The following is a 17,769-nucleotide window of genomic DNA, read 5'->3' as shown; positions in this document are numbered from 1 at the left end:
CAAGGGCAGCATCTGGGAGTCTTATCTAAGTCCTATGGGGAATGATGGTTCTTTGCAACAAGCTCTTTTCTGGAACACAAAGGAGAGGGGAGTTTTCTTAACCTTCACTGTTCCCCCAAATCACAGGACTCCTGTAAAATTCATTGTTGGAAAGGATCATTTTTATCAATTAAGGTTGCTTTTAGCTGCAAGTAACAGGAAACTGTACAAACAGTGACTCAAAGAGGGGTTTATTTTTCTCATTTAACAAGTAGAGCAGGGGTCAGTAGTTGATGACACTGGTTTAGCTGATCAATGATGCCAGTAAAACAATGAGTCTTTTTAGTCTTCCTCCTCATGTTTTGTACCTCTTCATTACAAAATAGCTGCTGTAGCTCCAAATAGCCATAGTCAAACCAGTGTAGGAGACCGGCAAAGTCATTAGTTGTGTACATTGCCACAGAGGTTCTCTTAGCAAGAAAGAAGGCACGCTGTGCTACGGTAAATCTTCTGTTTCTTCTGGTCACTGTATTCTACACAAGGTATTTACTGATTCTCTACCACCAAATAATTTTTTTTCAATTTTATTCATACATGGAGAATTAGAAAAATATACACCAAGTTTTACAGCATGATAAATAAATGGAGACATTCTTACAAATGATTTTCTGGAGGAGCTTCAGGAAAGCCAAGAATCTCTTGAGTAAACTTATTTGGAATCATTTATTGAATCATCTACTGAATCTTACACATAATGCAGAAAGTTTATATTTCTAATTTTAAGGAGATCTTACACATCAGTAATAAAAACTTTGCCCAAATCAAGCCAAGCTTTATTCCCTTTCCTATCTATTTGCACAAACAATGGTACCCAATCCTGATGAGATGTTCCTGTGTTATTGGCAAGAGTATACATTGGTATAAATTCTTAAAGCCTTATAAAAAGCATGAAGAACCTTAAACTTATAAAAAAGCATAGAGAACCTTTACTAAAATCTATCTCTAAGGAAGAATGAAAAAAATTAGAATTATGGACCAAGTTGGTCCATCTGAAATAATAATTATTCCAGCAATATTTATATTTGTAAAAATATTAGAAACGAAGGACTGAATGAGAGTAATTAAATTAGGTCTGATCTCTCCATAGAGAATACAAGTTGTTTAAACCATATTATTCTGATTTTGTAACATATAGAAGTATTTATGTACTTAAAAGAAATAATGTCAAATATTACCAATAGATCTTTGTGGATTATGGGGTTACATGTCATTTATATTTTCCTTATTCAGTTTTTTGCATTTTCCAATTTTCCTATAATGAATATTATTTCTACAGTTATAAAAAATTCACTTTATTTTTTAAAGGAAAGTAAAATCGTGTGTATGTTTGCAGAGATCCTTGTCAGAAAGAAATAATAGGTGAAAAGGTGCCTTGATCCAAGAATTTTGGTGGGCTGTTTGTTACTTGAAAAGAACATTTTATTGATAGATGAGGGAAGTGTTACCAAGCATTTTGTTCCTCTGGAGTCCTGGCATTTCTCAGTTCTGCCACGAAGGGAGTGTTTAAAGGAAGTTGTAACAATAGTTCGTTCTTCTGTATTCAAGTAAATCACATCGTTTTATTTTTCTCTTTCTAAGAGGGCTTTCTGTTTTTCTTTTCTGTGATATGTATAGGACTGAGGTCACTAAGGACAGTAACTAAATTCAGAAGGGGAAGGGAAGCAGTGTAAGGAAACAGTTTGTCTTAATTTATCCAGATAACCAAAGTTAACTCATTTAAGCTGAGATCATTATCTCAATGCATAATTATCCCTTTTGCTCAGTATGTACAGAAAATGGGGCCCCAGCATTCCTGAACAGGGAACTGTCTCTCTTCCAGAGATGATTAATAAATGTATGAGTATGTATAAACCCTCACTATCTTCCCATCTGTGTGAGGGGAGGGCACAGGAGGGAGAAGGAGGTGTTTCTCCTGATGTTTGTCTTTTGGGGTATACAAACTAGCAGATCTAAATACCTCGCGTGCTGTGCTCACAGCATGTGAGGTGTTTAAATCTGCTAGTTTGTCATTTGCTGGTTGGAAACCTTTGGTATAAAGTCACATACTTTTAGAGCTGGAAGAACTTTATGAATTCCATTTCAATTGCATCTTCCATTTCTTACCAGTTAATTTAACAGATAGATGAGATTCTTAAACTAGGATATGTTTTGCCCTGGGTTATGCCCCCTGAGCCGGGAAGCCCTTGTAGCCTCAAGATCTCTAGAAAGCTTCACCATGTTTACCTCTTGACTTCACATGTTCGATTAGCCAATAACATTGCTTTAGCACATGGAAGAACGTGTCATTCTAAAAGCATCGTTTTTGTTTTATTTGTTTGCTTTTGCATGGAACTTAATCTAAAAGCCTTTGGTTTAATCTTAACAGTAAAGCCTTTAGGCAAGAGGAGGGTCAGGAATTGTTAGTTGCCATTGTAGGGAAAGTGAAATGCATAACATGGCCAACTCTAGCCCCAGAACCCTCACAGAGGAGGATATGGTCTCGCATGAAGGAAAAAAAAAAAAGGCCAGAGGTGGGGGGTGGGGGGGGGGGGGGGGAAGGAACTCTCATCCTTTGGAATCTAGAAATGGTCTCTCTCTCTCTCTTTTTTTTTTATAAAGAGGACTAATGTGATTTGAAGCTGATGTTTTATACACAAGTTCTTTACATAAAAAGGAAGTTGTTGACAGATTCTTTCTTGGCATTGATAAAAACAATGTGTTAGGTTTCATTATGCCCCATGGATATCTAAAATAGTAACCTGTCCCCTGAGCATTAGCTGCCTATATGACACTCCCACTTGGATGTTTAATAAGCATCTTAAACTCAAAAGTAGAATTCTTGATATCCCCATAGCTCACATATCACCTCTTCCCAAGTGTTCTCTATCTTAGAGCATGGATCTCTCATTTACCTAGTTCAAGCAGAGGTTCTAAGTAATTCTTTACTTTCTCTTCTCCACAGGCAATCTGTCAGCACTTCTTGCTAACGTTACTTCTAAATATAACCCTAAATCACTGACTTCTCTCAATCACTGTTGTCACCTCCTTGTTTAAATCACCATCATCTCTTATCTGCAGAACCATTATCTGAAGACCATTGCACTGGTCTTCAAACCATCTCCTTGCTCCCTTATGATCTATTTTCTACCAAGCATCAAGGATCATCTTTTTATTTAGTGTTCCTCTGTTTAAAGTCACTCATTGGTTTTCCTTAGTAATTAGAACAAAATCTTTATCCCATCACCCTGGTTTACAAAGCCCTGTGGAGTCTGGACACCACTGTCTCTCTGACCTCAGCTCCTACCACCTCTCCAATCTACAGTTCTCTGGATCTTATGACTTCCTGTTTTTTGAGCATGAACGTTCATAAATGTGAAGGTCTTCCCTATACCAGGAATGGGTTTTACTTACCTTCCCATGGCTGGTTTCTTCTAATATTTAGAATAAGATGTTCTGATAAAGGTTATCCCTCATAGAGGTCTTTCCTTATTACTTGATTACATAGGACACCCCTTGCCCCCCAAACAGGCACCACTGATGACATAACTTTCCTTATATACAATTCAAATTACCTAGATAGCATTTATAGCCACCGCCACCACCACCACCAATGTCTACAATAAATGTATGATCCACTAGAGCAGGGGCCTCATCTGCTTTTTCATTATTGTGTTACCAAGACCACAGAGGAGGTACCTCAATAATTGGTGTTGTATGAACATCTGCTTTTCATATGCTGTGTCATCCGGCTGTCTATTTGGAAATCAATAGATTGTTTTGCCTGTTCTGTTTTTACAGCAGACTGGACTTTATGAGTATAAAGTCTTTGGTGTTCTGGACGACTGCCCTCCGGCTTTACTTGCAGATGTCTACATGGACTTAGACTACAGAAAACAGTGGGACCAATATGTTAAAGGTGAATAACGTCTATTATTAAGAAAAAAAAAATCTAGAAAGTAGAATCTATTGTTACTTATTCCAGCTAGTAGAAAGCAACAGGTTCAATTTCTACTATGTTATGTTTTATTTTTAATTTTGGCATGAAAGTCTTAAGTGTTGGGCTGAAACGTGATTCCTTTGTGATTCCTTTGTGATTCCTTGCATTCCCTTAGCTGCTACTCTCCAGTTTGCTCTGGGGGCTCCTTTGTTCTCACTGTAAGTTCAACATCATCTCACATATCTAGGTAGTCACAGGCAGCTTCTTGGAGGAGGTGGTGTCCGAGCTTTGTTTTGGAAGTTGAATCAAAGTTTTATCAACAAGAAGAATGCATATAGGTGAGAGGGTGAGAAGGTGAGGGGATGGGGGGCTTGAGGCCATCTGAGGCCCAGGGAACAGCATGAATAAAGGGAGGAAGGCATGAAACAGCATGGTATGTTCAAAAACTGTGAGCAGTTTGGTTTTATTGTGTTATTGGGGTAGCAGAATGTAGAGCTAAGGGAGGAGGAAGGTCCAGAGCTCCAAGGCTCCAGTTCTTAGATTTTGCCCTGAAAGTCAAGGAGGAGGGGAAGGGTGATGCCCTGAAGGAGAATGCCACCTGTGAAAGGCATTAAATAGGGGTTCCTCCTGTCACTTAAAGGTGGGAGTGGCCTCTGCCAAATCAGTCACAGTGGAAGAGAACTGCAGAACTAGCCAAGGTGCATGTAAACTCTGAAAGACCTTTGCTATAGTCAGGACTTTTGGTTGCAAGCAACAAAAAGTTAACAAATGCCAGTGTAAGAAATGGAAAAGAGTTTATTGGTTTCATGGCATTGAAAAGTCCAGGGGTATCTGACTTCTAGGACAGCTGCATCTAATGCTTAAATAACTTCTCCATCTCGACTCAGTTTTCTTCTGAGTTGACCTAATTCTCAGGCAGATTCTTATGTCATGGCAAAGATGGCCACCAGAAGATCCAGGCTTATAGTCTAACCATATAAATAATAACCCCACAGGAACAGGAAGGAGCATTCCACTTTCCTGCTCACGGCAGCCAGAGCCCCACAATTTGCTCTCATGGCCTCCTGTGGATGTTTGTCATGGTTGTGGTCTCCTAGTGTTTTCCAGTACCCTTTCTATCTAGGAAGAACTGTGATACTTGTCCATTCAAGGGAGAAGCCAGATGTTCTCTGTCCCAGTCTCCTCAGGGATGTAATATAGATGTTGCCAGTAAGACACACATGCAGCTTCAATGTGAGAGAGAACTGCAGCGTCCAAAATCAATTTTCTGGTGATGGTCAGGGCTAAGGTGTCTGACACTGGGAGAAACAGTTGCAGAGCCTCTGATGTTTGGTACTTGGCATCAGCCATTCACACTATGGTGTCTAGTCCGGTAGCAGCAGTAGTTTGGCTTCTCTGGAACAATCCTGAGGTTCTAAGCCCGGCTCTGGTCCTTCTACATATTCTGTGAGCTACCTGAGGGCCTTTACTAAACCACAAGGTAAGACCCTGGCCAGATGCACCATCCCCGAATGAATCACTGTGGCCACATCTTGCTCATTTTCCCAGCCCTGAAATTAATGCTGAGTCAGTCCTGCTTAAACCGCATAGTCAAGGAGGGGAAGGGTGAAGGAGAATGGAGATCACTGGTTCAAGAAGGGGGAGGTGATGCTGAGTATGCAAAGGTCACAGATGTCTACTTCTTCCCTTCCTCTCAAGGGCTGTCTTTAGTCTCTTGTGGCACCAATGGGCAAGCTCTTTAATCCATGGTCTTCTAACAGATTTTCCTCCCAAAGCTGAATTAAAGAATACTTTTCCCCCATCAGCATCTCCTTAAGGGTCTGTCATGGTTACTTCAGCAGCCTTGGCTTGCCTCCTTCTTTAAATAAATGCTTAGTATGAAGGCATACTGCACAGCTTGGGGTCAGAGGGTGTACATGCCATTGAATGCTTTTGCTCTCTCCAGCCAAGTTAGCTGCTATTTGCACAATATAGAACGATCAAATATTAAGGGAATCTGGTCATTGCAGTCGTGGCAGTGTGTAAAGAAACAGGGGAGAGAAGCAAGACACTTAGGGTTAGCCACAGCTATGCCACTTCCTAGCTGTTTAGGAAGGACACTGCCCTGGCTAGAACCTTCATTTCCCAGTTGAACGCACTAGACTGGGTGACTCAGTTCAGGGCTAGCTGTAATAGGTCAAGAAATCCAGAGAGAGAAATCAAAAGCAAAACTACTGGTACTCTAGTGACATCTGCTGGCTGCCCTGATTTTAAAACCTGAACGTTTAGTTTTGGATGCCTGATTTTGTTCCATTGCATTGTATTTGAGAATCTTGCTTGTGCTATACAATGGACACATTTTGTTATTTTATTTTTACTGTGTTTTAATGTCTACTAGACTCTGCTCTTGGGCAACAAGCTTTTAGCATTAATGAATCTTATTTCTCCTAGAGTTCTGTGCCTTATGAGTTAGTGGTTTATCATTACCCTCAGAGATAATCACACCTAGGCTTCTTGTTAAATGAAGCCCAGAAAGCTTCCAGATACATTAACTTCTTTTGTTCTCCTTAGAACTCTATGAAAAGGAATGCAATGGAGAAACCGTGGTCTACTGGGAAGTGAAGTACCCTTTTCCCATGTCCAACCGAGATGTATCCTTTCTCAAGGCACATCACTACTTGACTTCCTAAGTGTTTCTGTGCCCCTTGGCTATTGCCCAGTGGTGTCATGCCCATGGCAATGTGGACAGTGTTGTCCTTTGATTCTTGCAGAAACATCTGCTGAAGCTGTTGCTTCTTGTGTGGCTTTTGGAGACCTCAGAGTGTGATTTCTGGGCCTGACCATGTGGTGCGTCTATGATTGTGGTCACTGGAGGGCAGCTCAGACTTTCCTGGAAAGTTTTCTAAGGCTTGAATTTGTTGGCTCCAGAAATGGGGACCTGGAGAGAAGTTCTTCTAGTGTTTACAAATTCCCTCGATCTAGAGGTGGAAGTGAGCACCCAGGGAGGTAAAGTGACAGAGGCATACATACAGAGTGGGGACTGCAACTCACACCCTCACTTTTCCAGCTCTCCCCATCTCCTCTCCAGTTTGAGTGACCCCACAGCGATCCCTCCTTGACTGCTGGCTCTGGGTACTGGGGATATGTTTCTTCCCCAGTTTCCTCATTTATCATTAAAGCAGTTGAATGGAATGTGGGGAGTTTTAGCTAACACTACAAGGTTCTAGGAGGCCCTCTCAGGATAAGCCTCCTATGGGGGATGGAATTTCAAGGACAGGCAGGGTGGGGGCAGGATGACTGAGGGGTGAGGTTTCCACCCCTTCACTGTCCTCTTCAATCACAGCAGTCAAGTGTTTTACACACTGAATTTCCATAGAAGATCCTTTCAGCAAAGGGTCTTGTGGATTAAAAAAAGTTTGGAGAGCCACTGAATTTCTAGCTCTGACATTATACAAGTTTGTATGTTCTTAAATAATTATTCACAAGAAAGAGAAGGAGCATGCGGGTGTGTTTTATAGAAATTGTGTGTGTGTGTGTGTGTGTGTGTTGGCCTCTAAGTGTATGTGTTTACCTTGGCTCCAACCAGATTATAAAATCCTTAGGGGTTTATTTTTATTTTTATATTTTTTTTAACATTTGTTTATTTTTGAGACAGAGAGAGATAGAGCATGAACGGGGGAGGGTCAGAGAGAGAGGGAGACACAGAATCCAAAACAGGCTCCAGGCTCTGAGCTGTCAGCACAGAGCCTGACGCGGGGCTCAAACCCACGAACTGCGAGATCGTGACCTGAGCTGAGGTCGGACGCTTAGCCGACTGAGCCACCCAGGCGCCCCTTAAGGGTTTATTTCTTGCCCGCATACTGCTAGGTAGTTGGTACACACATGGTACATATTTCAACAGATCGTGGATTACTTCTTAGGTTTTATGTGGTTACCTCTGATCCTACCAACAACTGTGCAAAGTGAGTTCCATCATCCTCATGTTGTAGTCAAGGGAACTGATGCAAAGAGAAGTCAGAACTTTGCTGTGGTTTACACAACTAGTGGGTGGCAGAGGCAGGTTCTGGACCTGGGTGCAGCTCTTTCCAGAGATGGTGACCTTGACCAGGGCATGAGTCCATCTCTCTGACCTCACTGTGACACTGCTGGGTAGGTCTTAGGAGTGGACGCTTGGGGCTACTTGAAGTTCTATTTAATTGGATTTCCAGGCCCCACAGTCCCACAGTGAGTTTCTTATATGCACATATGTCTCTCCACTAAGGGTTAAATTTTTGAGAACAGAGAATAGCGCAGTGGAAAAGAACATTCATTTTGAGCCAGAGATCCCAGACTGAATGTGAGCTTATTCCCTGATTTGTTGTGTGATTTTGGAAAAGTCCCTTCGCTTCTCTGGACCTCAGTGACCTGGTGGTTCTCTGTTCATAGGCTCTATGGAAGGTCCAGCAACCTCCCAACCCTTTGAAGACCTTTGCCAAGTCTTAATAGATCAGCTGATTTTTCCTCAATGGAGTGTCAGGTGATATCTGTCACATGAGCTGAGCAAGTTTTAGGAGAGAGTAGGACAATCTTGGCTGTGAGGAAAGAGGCCTGGGGGAGGAAAGCCAGAGCCAAAGCAAATTCATTTCTCCCCCGAGACATTTAAGAACTTTACTCGTCAGTCCACAGAGAGCAGGGGCAACAGCCCATCCTGCAGGCTGTCTGAGTGAAGGCTGGGACCACTGTGGGTGCTGCAGAGACTCTGAGGTGGCATGGGGCTATGGTTGTTGCTGTTATAGTAAGTATAACTGTGTTATACTTAGGGTGATTTTTTTTTTTTTAATTGTTTAGTCTTTGAATTTCTTCTAGTGCAAAACCTAAAATTCTATTGAGGCCTGTCTAGCTATGAAAGTCTAACTAGGTTTGGGGGCCAGATCTGGGCTTGCATTCAGGTTCCAGTTGAGCTATGGGTCTTTGGCAAGTTTCTTTACTTTTCTGAGCCTCAATTTTATCATCAGTAGGATGGGGATACTTACACTGAACTCACAGGGACCATTTCAGGATCAAAACTGGTGCTACATGTAAAGCACATAGTAATGGCTGAATAAATGGTAACTCTCACTGTTTCTTAGGATTAAATTATCTTCTCTAGAATAGTGCCATAGACATAGTGAGTGTTCTACAAGTGTTTATTGAGATGAAATGGCTTTGTTATTTTTGGTGAATCAATGTTGACCCAGAGGGGACATCTACCTACTAAACATTCAGGTGCTTAGGTTTCTTCCTATGACCAGCAGGTGTAAGTAACATTGCTTGGCCATCCTCTGTGCATAGAAGTCAGCAACTAGAGCTTTGGAGGAGGGCAGGACAAAGTTTATGGGGTGCCTGTCCTGCCCTGGTTTCTCCAGTGCCTCCACCAAGCATGCCTGCTGAGCAGTGTAACCCCCTTTCCCTACAGAGGGAAACTTAGCCTCAGAAACAGGGAGTAACCAATGCAGAATCACACTGCTGATGAGTGATCAAACCTCTGATACCTCACAGTGCCTTCTTAGAGAAGGGAGGAGGGGTTTCTGTATATAATTAAAAGCATCAAGGACTCGTTCACAGGTAGGTAAGGCATGCTGTCAAATGAGAACATCAGACAGTATGGGACACCATCTTACAGTGCAGGTAGAGAGACAGGGCAAGGAAGTGAAGTAACAGTATAAGGGAACAAATGCCAGGTGAGAGGAACAGAGTCCTCTCCCTTTGCCTCTGGCTTGTGGGGTTTCCTTCTGCCCATCTATAAGGCTGGCATTGATATCATGCCTTGACTGGCAGTACAGTACATCTACATCCGGCAGCGGCAAGAGCTGGACGTGGAAGGGCGGAAGATCCATGTGGTCCTGGCCCAGAGCACTTCTGTGCCGCAGTTTGCCGAGAGGCCTGGTGTGATCCGGGTAAATCGGTACAAGCAGAGCCTCGCAATCGAGAGTGATGGCAAGAAGGGAAGCAAAGGTAAGGCCGGGGTGCATGTTGGTGCACTGACCAGGGCCACCTGTATCAAGGCCATGCTGATTGTGAGGCACGTAAAATTCATGGTGCTTATTCCCCGAGTTCAGAGAACAGGCACGTGTAGAAGACAACACCCGGAGAGAGACTCCATTCTCCCCCAGAAACTTGAGTGCATGGGGGACATTTAGATCTGACTCAGCCCATTCTTTACTGACTCTTGCACTGTCTAGATGAAATTAGAGCCAGAAGGTTTAGAAACTCTCACTTTAGATTGGTCCTCGGGATACATACGTTGGGCCTGAGGGTGGGCAAGAAGGCTGGCAGCACTGTCTCTGAGGACGCAGCTCCTGCCCAGCAGAAACCCAGAGACTCAGGACTTGCTTCTCTGGAGTTCCAGCCCACGTGGAAAAAAGCTGTGAGCAGAGTAGGCATACGCAGCCGCCTACAGTACTGGAACGAGTGTGGCCTTGCATGTGAGGCAAAATCTGAAGCTTAGTTCTGACGCTTTTCACATGTCACCTTGAACATGCCACCTAACTTCTCGGAGCCTCCATGTTATCATTTATAAGCTCAGGTTTGTTCTTACCGACTCCATTGTACCATGAAGGTAATAAAGAGAGAAGTAATTAAATGAGATACTATATCCAAGTGTATAGAACATTGCCAGGCATTTAATGAGTAGCAGCAAAATGTGCCTGTGACTGTGATTTAAAAATGTTTACATATAAATATTCTGGGAGACAGGGAAGAGAAGTCCTCCTGAATCCTGTGCCCCCTCCCTTCTTTCTGAATCTAAAAGGGGAAGGTTGGCAGGGTTTGTTTTTGTCTTTGTAACATTTTTCCTCCTCCTGAATTGTCTTTTCTTTCTCCTCTAGTTTTCATGTATTACTTCGATAACCCGGGTGGCCAAATTCCGTCCTGGCTCATTAACTGGGTCGCCAAGGTGAGATCCCAGGAGGCAGGAGGGGGAAGTGTGTTTGACAAATGTTGACTTAGTCCAAGGGGCTGTCCGGCTGAAGAGACATCCTATCTCAGGCCTAATGAGGCTCTTTTATGAAGCAGCTTGGTTGAGTGACTACAGTTAGGACTGAGGTTGCCAACACCCAGGATGTGGAGGCTGGGACAAAAGACAAAGAATCCTTAGCTGGAATGTCAGACCCTCCCTGCCGGCAACACCCTGCTGGGATCACTGTCTGGATCCTCCTGACAATAGCCTGCTCATTATAGAGAAAATGGGGCCTTTAGACCCTGCCCTGCTTATGGAGGAGTCTGGAAGGCTAACCTGGCTCCAGAGACAACCAGATGTGTCCAAGCCTGGAAGCCCCCAGTTTTGTTACTGCTGTTGTGTTTTGTTTCCCTGTAAGGAGAGGGAACTGCTGTGGTACCGGATCACTGCAGACTGCCTAGGGACCTGGCTTGATGAGAATCATTCAGCCTGCTTTGGAGGAGACCTACTTCTTGGTGGGAGGGCTCAGCACATTCCCTGGAGAGTGAAAAGCGCACAGGCTTTGAGTCAAATACATGTGATGTTGAATCCTCGTCCTGCTTCTGTCTGTGTTATCTAGGGAAGCCATCAATTTCTTCCCTTTTAAAAATGGAGATGGATACTACCGACCCTGTAGAGTAGTAGTAAATAAAGCAGTGTCTGGGGAAAATCTTGTACGGAGTTCGGCACTGACTAAATAATAAAATAGCCTAACCCTTTGCCCCCACAGCCTCACCATTTTCTAGTTCTGTAAAAGAAGTCCTTTCTCTGATTTCTGTGGAAGAATCCCACAACCCAACCCAATCCCATTTCCTATGTTTTTTCTCTCCAAAAAATGGTGTCTCAGAAACATCTTAGCTTTTTACTGGTGAAAGCCAAGGCATACAACAGTGTCCCCTGCTGTCTAGTCTCGCCTGTGCCTTGGGTCTTCTGTCATTATCTGTAGCAACGTTCTGTTGAAATTGGACAGGGGACCTACTGTCATATTTATTATTCTCAAGGCATCTTTGTTTACCTTTGCCACATCCCAGAGAATCAGGAGTAATGTCTGTGAAGACACAGAAGTGACAAGTCTTCTTTGCTTTGCAGAATGGCGTTCCTAACTTCTTGAAGGACATGGCAAAAGCCTGTCAGAATTACCTCAAGAAAACCTAAGAAAGGGAACGAATGGTGTGTCCATGGAACGATGTCTCTGCAAGATGCTCAGCTTTTCTTTCACTATTCTATCTTCAGAGGCCTGCACACTGTCCCACACATCATCCCCAAGTGTGTTTGTCTGATGCCTGGCTTCCTTTCCCACTCTCCCCACCCTGGGACTGGCTGCCTTCTTCCACTATTGAATGTGGGTCAGATTAGGGAAACTTTTGCTTGTTTATTTTTAAAAAGGGAAGTCCTCAATAGGGAACACAATCATTCCATTGTGCCATTTTAGGGGAATGGGTGGGTGGAGGAACAACAAATGCAAGGGCAACCAATCCTGGCAAGCTGGCTGCTTCCCAGAATGTGACTTCTTGCAACCCAGGAGGGGCTGCTGGGATGCCATCCCCTTCAGACTGGACTCTTGGTGCATCAGACTGGGAGACACGTGCTGATGTCCATTTGCCTGATGCTTTGGTGTGTTGATTTGGCTGGGGTCTGAGGTGATGATCCAGTAAGTCTTTCCACCATTTGTACTTGTAGAAGATCATGAGCTATTTTGATTTCAAACCATGTTGAAACACATGGCAGGCCTGATTACGCACTTAATGTGATAGCCATGTTTTCTCATCATCTATGTCTGGGATTCTCTTTCCCACATGCCACTGGAGAGAGGCTGACCATACCTCACTTGCTCTGCATTTTATCAGAAACTGAGGCATCATGATGGCTCTCTGGTGGTTTGCAAAAGTCAAAATACTGTGTGCACAGCTGTGATAAAGTGTCTTTATATGCAATAAAATGAATTTCCCTTCTAGAATGTTTGGAGATTCTGAAGGGATAAGAGTTCACAACCAGGGAAATATTAATTAGTGGATTGGATGACTCTACAACTTTTTTCTCAGGAATTCTACCTAAGATGTCTGCCTCTTCTACCGCTAAAAGACCTCCAGTTTCCTGTTTTCTCCTGAATTTTCATAGAGCAAGATATTCTGTGGCTCAAGGCATAGCCTTAATGATCTCAGGGAAAAATTTTAACCACTGTGTGTGATGGCACTGAACCCTGATTAGGGGTCATAGACATTTAGGATGTAAAGCCAGAAGCAAAGGATTTATTAAAATGGGATACCTCAGACTGTATGTTTTCACTCTGGGAAGAAAACAGATTGAATACCAATAAATACAACGTGACATAAATTTGTCCTGTTTGTAGTGTTCTTCGTACCTTGCTCCTTTTGTGAGAATGAACCAGTTGGGTCTCGTTTGTTTGCAAGACACATCCAACCTGAGTAATGAACTTGAGCATAAAAAAGAATTTTCGGTGCACTTACATGCAAGGCCAGGTGTAGGATGGACCCAGGTTAGGGTTGATAAGACTGACATTAGAATTTGGCTACATTTGTCTTCAGGTTATCTTTGACGTTGGGCTTTGTCTGGTGGCATGATTGCTGCTGACAGCAAAGGGTAGGCCTACATCTTCTCAGGCTCTTGCTGAGCCAAAAAAAGACAGCATTTCTTTCCAGTAGATCCCACACTATCCTATGACTCTCTCAACCATATGCCTGTCCGTTCCCCAGTCATTTTGGACATATGGATAGGCTTATACAAATAAGTGAATGCTTCATAAGTTTACCATTAAAAAAATCATTATCAGTAATATAACTGGAATTTAATTTTAGATAGGTGAAATCTAAAAGTCTCTTGTAACAGAGGGCCAAGTTGAAATTTTAAGTATAGAGTCACTGAAACACAGGCACAACGATTATAGTCTTTGAGAATCGACATGAAATGGTGTCATGCAAACCATCTTTAAACAGTGTTTAATAATTTGTTAAGAACTCTGAGAACACGAATATGGAGTTTCTAGGTAAAGTAGTACCAAAAAGCAGTCACAAAGTTTGGGATAATTAGTAGAGTTTTGACTCTTCGGCATTTATGTGTGCTAATTTGGAGAAGACAGTCCTACACAGCATTGAAACATGAGGTCATGTGAAAAACTGAGAACCCATGAGCCAATAGTAAATGCCAGAGGTGCAGAAAATGTAGGACTGGTGCTCTTGGGGTTGCTTCCGATTCCTCAGGGTATGCCTCTCTATGAGCGCTGGATGCATTGCTTGGAATTTGAAAGTTATATATTGTCATTCCTCTAGCACTTTGGTTCACTTACTCTTTTTCATTCTGTCTCTCCAAATGGACAATAAGATCTCTGGATAGAAACAGTTACTTCACTTTGATTACCAGCCCCTAGGGTTCTAGACAGTAGGCACTCAAGTGAGTGATTTAGAGTGATGGACCAAATGACACACACTCAGAAGGCCAAGCCTATTCAGATATGGAGGTCTAATTCGATTACATTAAACAACAATTCAGGCCAAATTATTTCCTTAGTCATTTTTTTTGTGTGTGTGTGTGGTGAGGGGGCTCTAGATTCCTTCGGTTCCCATTGGTCCTTTATTTGTTAAGGGGTGGCTTTGCTGGTGTGGTTACAGGTTATTTTTTAATGTTAGAGAAATGGTACAGTCTGGACACAGTCCAGTTGATTAGTCAGGATATCAGGATTTTAATGAAAAAAAAAATAGCACTACTGTTGGAGCTAAATTTTTTCCACAGGTGGATTAGTCACATTGCATAACAATCCAAAGCTATCGACCACATTGGAATTGAGGGGTTCCAGCAAAGGGTCACCTCCCATGAAAATGTTCCTATTTCACAATGACAGTCCTGGCCTGGCTCCCTGGCTGAGGTTCTTCACCCAGAGTCCCCATCTATAATGCTTGTCCTTCAAACCTCCTGCTTCCCAGCTGGATTTGGGAGACACAGAGCAGGAAGAGCCCGTTCAGTTCTTATGTTTCCAGTATCATCACGCAGTTGGCTCGGAGAATTATCCTTAAAACTTAAAAGCTTTGAGACATGCATTCACTGAACAGCTATTTCTTGAGTCTGGTGTCCACCTGGCAAGGGGACCGCCATGGCAGATCCTGGGATGGATGAGACAGGCTTGGTGTCTACCCTCATGGAGCTCGTGGTCTAGTGAAGAAGACACCGTGGACAAGCTGTTGAAAGATGATGAGTTTTGAGAAAGGGCAAGTAAAGGGTGCCAGAGGTTGTAAAACTGGGGGCACTAACCGAGTTTGAGGGGTCAGAGAAGAACATGTTGTAGTGGGCTGCCTGTAGGCTGGAGAAGAAAACTGATCTGCGAGGAAGGAACCATTTACATAAAGCTGCTCTGGCAAGAGAGCCAATCACATCTGAGGAAATACCAAGGCCAGTGTGGCTGGGGCAATGGGAAGGAAGGAGAGGCATCTCACGTGTGGCGGAAGAAGCAGGCAGTTACACCGTGGGTGATCGTGAGAGCCATGGCAAGGATTTTGGACTCTATACCCAGAACACCAATAAGCTTTGAAGTATTTTAGGCTGACAGCAGTGACCTGATGAGTTTAATCATTCTTTTTTTTAAATGTTTACTTATTTTTGAGAGAGAGAGAGAGAGAGAGAGAGAGAGAGAGAGAATGAGCAGGGCAAGGACAGAGAGAGAAGGAGACACAGAATCAGAAGCGGGCTCTTCGCTGACAGCAGAAAGCCCGTTGTGGGGCTCAAACTCATGATTCGGGAGATCACGACCTGAGCCAAAGTTGGATGCTCAACCGACGGAGCCACGCAGGCACCCCAAGTTTAATCATTCTTAACAGCTGCTCATTCCCTCCCCCCTCCATGGTTCCTTCTTCACCACATGGAACAGTCCGTCCAACACTGTCAGCGGGGTACTCTCCAAGGTGCTTTAAGCCTTGTCACTTGGAATCCTCTCCACTGTCAGGTAGAAGGCACAGTGGCTCACACCCAAATCTAGTTTCCGAAGTGGAGCATCAGCCTCTGAAGTCTAACCAGAAAAAGAGAGGCAGAGAACCTCATGGTCCATGCTGGTGTACCCCACACCCTCCAATGGGTGCATCACACAGCCCACACGAGCAGAACTGTCAGGATCTGGAGGTGGGAGAGCAAACAGAAAGGCATAAAAAAGGTAAGCAGGTCTGCTTTCTCCAAAGTTTCTTTTTCTACACTCCTCTTCCTCATGAGAAGACAGAAACATTGTGTAGGTTCTTAGAGTTTAGAGCTAACAAGACAGGAGGGCTTCAGAAAAATTATTTATATTGCTAATCTACTTGTATGTTTTTGTATGTGTCTGTGTGGATACACATTATATGTACTCCACTTCGTAAGACAGAAAAACGGAACAACTAAGTGACATTAACACGATAAGCCAGGTTGGATGCTAGGCAGAGGAGTTCATAAAGGTGGAACAGATTCTTCCACTGGGGACACAGCAGTCTGGAGAGGACTGAAATAGGTGCACAGTTTATGATAATGACAGTGGGATCACCAGCACATGGAAGGAAAACATGTAGTATTTTAGGACTTCGTGGCAAACTGCGGTTAAGACAACAGGTCCAAAATCGAATTGCTTACACCAAGCCCCACTCCCCCAATGAAGATTTAACTTAATTACAGTTATGGCTCACCCACAAATGGAGTCTTAGACCCGTCAATCAGGAATCACCTGATCAATCCTAGTTAGGTAATCTGCCTGACAAACCCGTGCCATCCCCTAAAGGAAAGTGACCTTGCAATAACCGCGCTGCTCTGTGGTCTAGCATAATTCTCGCGTTCTCACTCCCTTCTTCCTTTTATTTCGTACAGCTCCTCGGAGCTCCTTTCAATCTGTTACACTGGATGCTGCCCGATTTGAATCGAGTTTTGTTCACATACGCTCTTAAAAGTTCTACCATGCCTCAGTTGATCTTTTACCAGCTCTGGTCAGAAGAGGAAACAAAAGGAGATCCCCAGGAGCCCCCAGGGGCAAGGAGCCACCAGGACCTACCTGCTGAGCCCCCTGAGTTTCTGCTTTCCCGCTGCCTCTGGAGGCTGTACGTCCCTGTTGGATGCTAGCTCTGCAGCTCTCAAGGGAGGTGTTTCAGATTTGACCCGAGCATTTCTCTCTCCGGACTGAGTCCAGACACCGGCTGAGTCAGATTGGGCCCAATTTAGAAACTGGACGAGGCGCAGGGTGGGCCTGGGTATGACTTAGAAACTAAGACTAGGGGCTGGCTGGGTCCAACATAGAACCCTGGGTGGCTGGCTGTGAGGAGACTGGGCCACGCTTAGCACGAGGACCAGGTCGGAGGGGCCTACTTCCGTCTTAGAAACCCGGAAGGCTCTGGGGCTGAACCGGGTCCCACTTAGAAACGGGACCGGGTGTGCGCGGACTGGGTCCCGCTTGGAAACCGGACCGCGTGGGGTCCGTAGAGGGGCCCGCTTCGAAACCGGACCGGGTGCCCATGGACTGGGTCCCGCTTAGAAACTGGGTCCTGCTTAGAAACGGGACCGGGTGGGTGCGGACCGGGCGGAGGAGGACTCGGTCCCACTTAGAAAGCGGACCGGGAGGGGGCAAATCGGGTACCACTTAGAAACTGGGCCGGGTCCTGCTTAGAAACCTGACCGGGTGGGGGCAGACGGGGCGGAGGCGGACTTGGTCCCGCTTAGAAACTGAACCGGGTGAGGGCGGATCAGGTCCCACTTAGAAACCGGGCCGGGAGAGGCGGACTTGGTCCGGCTTAGAAACCGAACCGGGTGGGGGCGGAGCGGGGCCAGTGTTTGGCCTCAGGTGGATGAAATGTTGTTTTAAGCCTGATCAAGCAGGTTAGCCTTACCAAAGGTAATCTTGAATTACTGTGGCCGCAGTGGAGAA

General features: G+C 44.2%; 1 protein-coding gene across 4 annotated transcripts in view; it reads left to right on the top strand.

Annotated features, from left to right (window-relative positions):
• LOC122206920 (phosphatidylcholine transfer protein) overlaps positions 1 to 13,232 on the top strand; it is a 32,700-nt gene extending 19,468 nt beyond the window's left edge. For 3 of the 4 annotated variants that reach the window (XM_042916576.1, XM_042916574.1, XM_042916578.1), the window contains 5 exons: positions 3,817 to 3,934; positions 6,506 to 6,585; positions 9,736 to 9,907; positions 10,780 to 10,847; positions 11,979 to 13,232. In XM_042916576.1, the coding sequence (XP_042772510.1) occupies positions 3,892 to 3,934; positions 6,506 to 6,585; positions 9,736 to 9,907; positions 10,780 to 10,847; positions 11,979 to 12,044 (429 nt within the window). In that variant the 5' untranslated portion in view covers positions 3,817 to 3,891 and the 3' untranslated portion in view covers positions 12,045 to 13,232. The remainder of the gene's footprint in view (positions 1 to 3,816; positions 3,935 to 6,505; positions 6,586 to 9,735; positions 9,908 to 10,779; positions 10,848 to 11,978) is intronic. The other variant, XM_042916575.1, reaches the window with a different exon arrangement.
• The last annotated feature ends 4,537 nt before the right edge of the window (positions 13,233 to 17,769 follow it).

The sequence above is a fragment of the Panthera leo genome, chromosome E1, assembly GCF_018350215.1.
Source record: "Panthera leo isolate Ple1 chromosome E1, P.leo_Ple1_pat1.1, whole genome shotgun sequence".
Classification (NCBI taxonomy): Eukaryota; Metazoa; Chordata; class Mammalia; order Carnivora; family Felidae; genus Panthera; species Panthera leo.
This window is presented reverse-complemented; position numbering and strand designations above follow the sequence as displayed.